The following is a 10158-nucleotide window of genomic DNA, read 5'->3' on the forward strand; positions in this document are numbered from 1 at the left end:
ACATATGCTTTTATTTAAAAAAAACAAAAAAAATAAAAAAATAGAGCATATATAATATACATGTTTTTTTTCCCATTTAAGCAAAATATGACAATTGGATATTTAAAAAAAAAATAATAAATAAAGTTTCATATGTAAATGTTACATATTCTATTGTTTCATAAAGGCGATGTTACACACATGTTACATATGAAATAATTCTATTGATCTTTTTTTTTTGGCTAAGAACCATTGGAAATACCTATAACATATGCCCTTAATTTTCAATTAAAAAAAAACGCTATAAATAGTATTACATAGGGTTTTTAACGTTTTCTCTTGTCAAGTGTGTTTAAAAAATAATCGTTCTGTTTCTCTATATATTTGTGTATATGTATGTATATGTGTAGGATTTGCATTTGTATGTGAGGGAGAAAGTGAGTTACAAAAACCTACCACGTATTAAACTATTAATGTGTTCAATTTCTTCTATTAACTTCTTTTCCACTTTCATTGTAATTTGTGTTTTTCTTCCCTTTAAGTAGCTTTTAGAGCTTTGCTTAACCAGTCATTAAGATCTAAATCTCTCTCTCTCTCTCTCTCTCTCTCTCTCTCTCTCTCTCTCAAGAAATTGCCTAGCTTAATAGACAAGAAATTGTATAGGGAAGATGGGAAGAGGGAAGATTGCAATCAAGAGAATAGATGATTCAACCAATAGGCAAGTAACTTTCTCAAAGCGAAGGAATGGGTTACTGAAGAAAGCAAAAGAGCTAGCCATCTTATGCGATGCTGAAGTACAAGTCATCATCTTTTCCAGTACCAACAAGCTCTATGAATACTCAAGCAGCAGGTTTACAAGTATCAATTTCTGATTGTTATTTAATCATTTCACTGTTCATTATCATTGATGACATTCTATTATGAACCAATATGTGATTACTTTGAAATTAACTAAATTTAAATCATCAACTAGATAACTCTACCATGTTCGACAGATGGATTCCAGGCTCTTCTGAATAAATATTTTGATAAAACATATGATAACCACATACATGATTTATAATTTTAAATTCCATATTATTTCAAATTTTCATTCGAGTTTCAAGTTTATTTCGAATGATAAATCGTTTAAAACATAGACATATTCACATACAGGAACACAAAACATCTGTCTACAATTTCTGTTTTATATTTGATTGTATTTGCATCAAAACGTTGTTTTAAATAGGTATAATTTTAAATAAAGGTTTTACATTCACTAAGAATAGTTCCTAATGGTAGTTGTCGACTGTGTTCGCATTTGCATATAGTCATATAGTTCTTCCACCAGAACCTTGTAAGGTTTATACACTTTTTCATTAACTGGACAAAACACATAGTGTTGATCTGATGACTGATGGTTAATTCATTTCTTTTACTAGTTTATTGTAATGACAAAGACTTTGGCATTGCTAGTTATGAACATCTTTTGTCTTTATGTTCATTCAGCATGACATCAGGGATTCAACGCTACAACCGCTGTAAAGAAGAAAACGATCAAGTGGTGAACTCAACGTCGGATGTCAAGGTACGTGCAGTGCCTTCTGCTTCATTCCCTAGTGGAACTTGATATGAGAATCAACAAAGCGAAAAGGGACGTGTATCTGTAAATTAACTACCTAACATGAATGTAGAAAAACCCTAATAAAATAACTATTAGTAAACATCGATCTCATTCCTCTTTAGCAGAGGCCTAAGGTTTGAATCTTGCTTCAACTCGTTGCCCATACCATTACATCTTGAAAGTTGTCCAACACAAGTTGTGATTTACTTGATCATCATTGGTTGGCATTGGCGCGGTTGTATGAGTTATCTGGTAACGCGTTCTCATGGTTAACAAAAGAAACATAAAATGCCCATGGTAAACACCACAAGATATGTATTCATGAAATATTGCCGAGACAAGAAAAACGAACTATTTTTCAATGGAATTATATGATCGTTGAAGTTATGTGTATATTTGATCTCTAATCTTTGCAGCACTGTATAGCTCTTAACACTATTTGGCTATGTATAACACAAACTAAGACCATATATAATAGAACAATTAGAGAATATTAATTATAGTTTAAAAATCAAAGCTACAACGCAGTGGAATTATGGAGAGTATGCATCCAACTGTTTCCTTGGGTTTGGTAACATAAACTGGATACTGACTTTAGTTCCTAGTTGCCTTGATCAATTAATATTTCCTGAATGTTACAAGATGACATTTACAAACATACATGGTAAACCAATCATTTAATCACAACACACCTTCTAATATCCATCCCATATGCTTAAGAAAGTATGTTCATATGCCTGTAAAGGATACAGGTGAATTGCAGAGAATCTAGGGACATCACATTTCTGATTATCTAGACATATAAATTCCATTGAGAAGTAGTTCGTTTGTCTTGCATTGGTAGCATTCATGTGGTATCTCGAAACACAACACAAGAACAATAATATTCGAAATACATCATCAAAACATAATGGGTGTGCCTATTGGCACACTAAAGTGCCTATTGGCACACCAAACCCTAGCAAATTTAGGGTTTATCTACGCAGCGTATTGGTCAATACGCAGCGTATAGGGTTAACCCTCTACGCTGCGTATTGACCAATACTCAGCGTATATAAACTATGGATTTCAGTGCCTGACAACCAATCATTGCACAGAAAACAAGGGTTATATACGCTGCGTATTGGTCAATACGCAGCGTATATAAACCATTAGATTTTTTGGGTCATTTTGGTAGGTTTGAGGGATATTTTTTCACAAAGTTTAAATACGCTGCGTATTGACCTCTAAGGAGCGTATATAAAGGTCTGAAAATGTCTTTTATACCCTTGTTTTGAGGCTATAGGAAGCCAAATACAAGGGTAGTTGTGTCATTTTGGTCTCATACGCTGCGTAGGGACCTCTAAGGAGCGTATATAAAGCTCCATTTTTGTATTTTTTTTATCATGTATTCCTTTGTTTATTTATAAAAAAAAGAAAATTATTTATAAAAAACAATATTATTAGTAAATAATACAAATATAAATTATAAAAATAAAAAATAATATAAATATTAAGAATTATAAAAATTAAAAAAGAAAATTATTTATAAAAAAAACAATATTATTGGTAAATAATACTAATATATTGTTTTGTTATCGTTTAAATTAAATTATCGTATTCCTTTGTTTATTTATAAAAAAAGAAAATTATTTATAAAAAAAGAATATTATTCGTAAATAATACAAATATATTATATTGTTATCGTTTAAATTAAATTATCTTATCGTATTGCATCGTATCGTATCGTATCGTATCGTATCGTATTGCATCATATCGTATCGTATAGTGTATAGTATATAAGTCTCGTATAGAGGCCTATACGGGTGTTATTGTTTAGTATCGTATCGTATCGTATAGTGTAGTATAAGTCTCATATAGGTTTCCTATAGGTCTTGTATATGCATATAGGATTAGACGGGACTTAAACCACACCTATACGATACTACGATATCACACTTATAGGCTTATACGAGGTTAATACGTGACCTAAACCACACCTATACGATACGATATCACACTTATAGGCTTATACGAGGTCAATACGTGACCTATACGACGCAATACGATACAATATCACACTTATAGGCTTATACGAGGTCAATACGTGACCTATACTACGTTATATGATACGATATCACACTTATAGGGTTATACGAGGTAAATACGTGACCTATACCACACCTATACGGTACGATATCACACTTATAGGCTTATACGAGGTCAATACGTGACCTATACGACGCTATACGATACGATATCACACTTATAGGCTTATACGAAGTCAATACATGACATATACTACGTTATACCATACAATATCACACTTATAGGCTTATACGAGGTCAATACGGGACATATACTATGCTATACGATACGATATCACACTTATAGGCTTATACGAGGTCACTACGGGACATATACTATGCTATACGATACGATATCACACTTATAGTCTTATACGAGGTCAATACGTGACCTAAACCACACCTATACGATACGATATCACACTTATAGGCTTATACGAGGTCAATACGGGAACTAAATCACACCTATATGCTTATACGGGTGTTATATCGTATCGTATAGTATCGTATCGGGTGTTATTTTCCTTTTTTTTATAAATAAACAAAGGAATACAAAAAAAAAAAAACAAAAATAGAGCTTTATATACGCTCCTTAGAGATCACTACGCAGCCTATAAGACGAAAATGACACAACTACCCTTGTATTTGGCTTCGTATAGCCTTAATACAAGGGCAAAACTGACATTTTCAGACCTTTACATACGCTGAGTATTGGTCAATACGCAGCATATATAAACTATAAGGGTTAAAAAGATAATTTTACCACAGGTTTGGGGTTAAAAATAATTTTACCACCCTTTAAATACGCTGCGTATTGACCTATACGCAGCGTATATAGAGGTCTGAAAATGTCTTTTATACCCTTGTTTTGAGGCTATAGGAAGCCAAATACAAGGGCAGTTGTGTCATTTTGGTCTCATACGCTGCGTAGTGACCTCTAAGGAGCGTATATAAAGCTCCATTTTTGTATTTTTTTTATCATGTATTCCTTTGTTTATTTATAAAAAAAAGAAAATTATTTATAAAAAACAATATTATTAGTAAATAATACAAATATAAATTATAAAAATAAAAAATAATATAAATATTAAGAATTATAAAAATTAAAAAAGAAAATTATTTATAAAAAAACAATATTATTGGTAAATAATACTAATATATTGTTTTGTTATCGTTTAAATTAAAATATCGTATTCCGTTGTTTATTTATTAAAAAAGAAAATTATTTATAAAAAAAGAATATTATTCGTAAATAATACAAATATATTATATTGTTATCGTTTAAATTAAATTATCTTATCGTATTGCATCGTATCGTATCGTATCGTATCGTATTGCATCATATCGTATCGTATAGTGTATAGTATATAAGTCTCGTATAGAGGCCTATACGGGTGTTATTGTTTAGTATCGTATCGTATCGTATAGTGTAGTATAAGTCTCGTATAGGTTTCCTATAGGTCTTGTATATGCATATAGGATTAGACGGGACTTAAACCACACCTATACGATACTACGGTATCACACTTATAGGCTTATACGAGGTTAATACGTGACCTAAACCACACCTATACGATACGATATCACACTTATAGGCTTATACGAGGTCAATACGTGACCTATACGACGCAATACGATACAATATCACACTTATAGGCTTATACGAGGTCAATACGTGACCTATACTACGTTATATGATACGATATCACACTTATAGGGTTATACGAGGTAAATACGTGACCTATACCACACCTATACGATACGATATCACACTTATAGGCTTATACGAGGTCAATACGTGACCTATACGACGCTATACGATACGATATCACACTTATAGGCTTATACGAAGTCAATACATGACATATACTACGTTATACCATACAATATCACACTTATAGGCTTATACGAGGTCAATACGGGACATATACTATGCTATACGATACGATATCACACTTATAGGCTTATACGAGGTCACTACGGGACATATACTATGCTATACGATACGATATCACACTTATAGTCTTATACGAGGTCAATACGTGACCTAAACCACACCTATACGATACGATATCACACTTATAGGCTTATACGAGGTCAATACGGGAACTAAATCACACCTATATGCTTATACGGGTGTTATATCGTATCGTATAGTATCGTATCGGGTGTTATTTTCCTTTTTTTTATAAATAAACAAAGGAATACAAAAAAAAAAAAAACAAAAATAGAGCTTTATATACGCTCCTTAGAGATCACTACGCAGCCTATAAGACGAAAATGACACAACTACCCTTGTATTTGGCTTCGTATAGCCTTAATACAAGGGCAAAAATGACATTTTCAGACCTTTACATACGCTGAGTATTGGTCAATACGCAGCATATATAAACTATAAGGGTTAAAAAGATAATTTTACCACAGGTTTGGGGTTAAAAATAATTTTACCACCCTTTAAATACGCTGCGTATTGACCTATACGCAGCGTATATAAAGGTCTGAAAATATCTTTTATACCCTTGTTTTGAGGCTATAGGAAGCCAAATACAAGGGCAGTTGTGTCATTTTGGTCTCATACGCTGCGTAGTGACCTCTAAGGAGCGTATATAAAGCTCCATTTTTGTATTTTTTTTATCATGTATTCCTTTGTTTATTTATAAAAAAAAGAAAATTATTTATAAAAAACAATATTATTAGTAAATAATACAAATATAAATTATAAAAATAAAAAATAATATAAATATTAAGAATTATAAAAATTAAAAAAGAAAATTATTTATAAAAAAAACAATATTATTGGTAAATAATACTAATATATTGTTTTGTTATCGTTTAAATTAAATTATCGTATTCCTTTGTTTATTTATTAAAAAAGAAAATTATTTATAAAAAAAGAATATTATTCGTAAATAATACAAATATATTATATTGTTATCGTTTAAATTAAATTATCTTATCGTATTGCATCGTATCGTATCGTATCGTATTGCATCATATCGTATCGTATAGTGTATAGTATATAAGTCTCGTATAGAGGCCTATACGGGTGTTATTGTTTAGTATCGTATCGTATCGTATAGTGTAGTATAAGTCTCGTATAGGTTTCCTATAGGTCTTGTATATGCATATAGGATTAGACGAGACTTAAACCACACCTATACGATACTACGGTATCACACTTATAGGCTTATACGAGGTTAATACGTGACCTAAACCACACCTATACGATACGATATCACACTTATAGGCTTATACGAGGTCAATACGTGACCTATACGACGCAATACGATACAATATCACACTTATAGGCTTATACGAGGTCAATACGTGACCTATACTACGTTATATGATACGATATCACACTTATAGGGTTATACGAGGTAAATACGTGACCTATACCACACCTATACGATACGATATCACACTTATAGGCTTATACGAGGTCAATACGTGACCTATACGACGCTATACGATACGATATCACACTTATAGGCTTATACGAAGTCAATACATGACATATACTACGTTATACCATACAATATCACACTTATAGGCTTATACGAGGTCAATACGGGACATATACTATGCTATACGATACGATATCACACTTATAGGCTTATACGAGGTCACTACGGGACATATACTATGCTATACGATACGATATCACACTTATAGTCTTATACGAGGTCAATACGTGACCTAAACCACACCTATACGATACGATATCACACTTATAGGCTTATACGAGGTCAATACGGGAACTAAATCACACCTATATGCTTATACGGGTGTTATATCGTATCGTATAGTATCGTATCGGGTGTTATTTTCCTTTTTTTTATAAATAAACAAAGGAATACAAAAAAAAAAAAAACAAAAATAGAGCTTTATATACGCTCCTTAGAGATCACTACGCAGCCTATAAGACGAAAATGACACAACTACCCTTGTATTTGGCTTCGTATAGCCTTAATACAAGGGCAAAAATGACATTTTCAGACCTTTACATACGCTGAGTATTGGTCAATACGCAGCGTATATAAACTTTGTGAAAAAATGATCCCTCAAACCTACCAAAATGACCCAAAAAAGTCTAATGGTTTATATACGCTGCGTAGAGAGCTATACGCAGCGTATATAAACCTTGTTTTCTGTGCAATGATTGGTAATTAGGCACTGAGATCCATGGTTTATATACGCTGAGTATTGGTCAATACGCAGCGTATAGGGTTAACCCTATACGCTGCGTATTGACCAATACGCTGCGTAGGTAAACCCTAAGTGTGCAGATAGGCAAACTGGGTGTGCAGATAGTTAGGGCCAACTTAATATTCGATATATATCATCAAAACTTAATATATTCTCATTTTGAACATCATGATGATACAAAACAAATTTAAAAATATATTACCAAAACTATGTTATTTTAACTTTTGAAATAAGTAACTTTATCTATTGATTGAGAATTTATTGTTAGTATGTACATCTTCTTATTATGCTAATATACCTGATCACCCACCCATGATATAATGTGCGTGATTGCTAGCTTTGGCAAATGGAGGTTGCAATACTGAAGCAAAGGTTGCAGAATTTGCATGAAGCTCATAGGTTAGTCACACTTAGTTCATTATTACTTCTTAATGCATAATCTATAGTTTATTAATACCATGAAAGCAAATGGACTAACTGTTATGTTGGGATATCTCATATTTTAATGTTCTATTGATTGTTTGCATAAGATTAGGCAACTGATGGGAGAAGAACTCTGTGGCTTGGGAGTTGAAGAGCTTCATAAACTGGAGAACCAGTTGGAAATAAGCCTACAAGGTGTTCGCAAGAAAAAGGTATGTTTTCACCTTATTTTAAACATTGAAACAAGGTAAGTTTAAATAGGCATTTTTATTTGTTTTTTGTACATCTTCTTCCTAAACATAAATACATAAAAGCACTATCGTTTAATATGGTTTGCAGGAAGAGATTCTAACCAATGAGATAGAAGAGCTTAGCACAAAGGTCTTTGTTACTATTTCCTTTTTTACTCACAATTCATTTTACTATACTACTGCCAAAAGAAAATTCAATTTTGTATACATATGACATACAACCTTTACAGTCCGTTAGGTCATCGCTAACTTGATATTATTGTTCTTTTTTATTTCTAAAAAAAACATATTAACTTAATAAAATTTTATATTAGGTTTCATATAGCAAAATTACGAAATTTATAAAACAATTAATTTCAATTATATATTATTAGTAAAACATTAATATAGCAATGTTTTCACAAACCAAAAACTGAAAATTTTGATACATTAATTCCTGAAATTTATTTACTTAGAGCTAAAATGAATTGGGCATCTTTTTCTTGTATAGGGGAACCTGATACATCAACAAAATATAGAACTCTACAGGAAGGTAATAAGGATTATATAATTCAATTAGATGATTGCAAATGTTATTTCCTTTTTCATGAAAAATCAAGCAATATATTCGCCATGAAAATATAATTTATATGATCAGCTACACGAACCAAGAGCATACGCAGCTACATGGGATGATAATAATGGACTTGCTGCGTGTAACTCTGGTGGCATACAAGCTCATAACACTACCAATCAAAATCTATATCAACCTGGTCAGAGGACTCACGTGTACCGCTGAGGGCACCAAGATCAAGTCATGTATTTTCTCATGAACTATACTCTACCCTTGTGGGTAAAAACTACCCATCGAATATGTCTTGGAATCAAGTTTCACTTTTGAGGATAACATTTCAGGTTTATGATTACTGTTAGAGGAAGTTAGAGGTGTCAATTGGTTCTTTTCTGTTTATTCGATAATTTGGTTCCTTTTATTCGGTTTGAAATTTTATATAAGATGTGGACAATGACATGCAGCTTCATTAAATGGATCCACTTACACTTACTTAAAATAACTTATACTAAATTGGAAATTTTGATCAAGTGTGAAGATGCAGACACAAATATAGTTTTCTTATATTCTTTTCAAGTAGCTACATGTATTAATATGGGATACAATCTTAAGACAAAATAAATCTAAACCAACATACTTGTGACGAGAAAGTGATAAAGAAGATTATCCATGAGTTAGGAGACTCTTACTTGGACCAGTTGGAGAAGGTGAAAAGCGCTGGAAGGCCCAAACGTTAAACCAACATAACTTTGGCTAGAATTGGAATTACATGGGCCAATAACCGGTGAAAAGAAAGGTCTTGAGCAGTCGGATCATGCGTAAGACCGCCATAGACGATTTAGCTGTCACACCCAAATTCCACCGATTAGAGTTCCAATTTTGTTAAGACCATGGGTATGGTGGGACGGGGGTTGTGTGCATGAGTTGACACGTGAAGTTCTAGCCCCCACCGGTGAGTGACGTGTCAGTGGGGTATGGCGGGGCGTGGGTGAACCGCGTGGCTTGGCAGTTTATTAAAAAAAATCAAAAAATTTAAAAAATACACACAACATTTAAAAAAAGCCAACAATTTTATTA

General features: G+C 32.3%; 1 protein-coding gene across 1 annotated transcript; it reads left to right on the forward strand.

Annotated features, from left to right (window-relative positions):
• Positions 1 to 627: 627 nt before the first annotated feature.
• Positions 628 to 9555, forward strand: LOC110911132 (MADS-box transcription factor 23-like). Its single transcript, XM_022155713.2, has 7 exons — positions 628 to 829; positions 1468 to 1546; positions 8195 to 8256; positions 8393 to 8492; positions 8620 to 8661; positions 9022 to 9063; positions 9169 to 9555. The coding sequence occupies exons 1-7, from the start codon at positions 648 to 650 to the stop codon at positions 9307 to 9309; spliced, it is 648 nt and encodes a 215-aa protein (XP_022011405.2). The 5' UTR covers positions 628 to 647; the 3' UTR covers positions 9310 to 9555.
• The last annotated feature ends 603 nt before the right edge of the window (positions 9556 to 10158 follow it).

The sequence above is a fragment of the Helianthus annuus genome, chromosome 15 (genome assembly GCF_002127325.2).
Source record: "Helianthus annuus cultivar XRQ/B chromosome 15, HanXRQr2.0-SUNRISE, whole genome shotgun sequence".
Classification (NCBI taxonomy): domain Eukaryota; kingdom Viridiplantae; phylum Streptophyta; class Magnoliopsida; order Asterales; family Asteraceae; genus Helianthus; species Helianthus annuus.

What these genes read in the sequence shown, in the direction of transcription:
- LOC110911132 (XM_022155713.2), top strand. Translation starts at nt 648, where the DNA reads ATGGGAAGAGGGAAGATTGCAATCAAGAGAATAGATGATTCAACCAAT. An exon ending in ACTCAACGTCGGATGTCAAG is followed by an intron (nt 1,547 to 8,194) that starts GTACGTGCAGTG and finishes CGTGATTGCTAG; the next exon opens with CTTTGGCAAATGGAGGTTGC. An exon ending in AATTTGCATGAAGCTCATAG is followed by an intron (nt 8,257 to 8,392) that starts GTTAGTCACACT and finishes GCATAAGATTAG; the next exon opens with GCAACTGATGGGAGAAGAAC.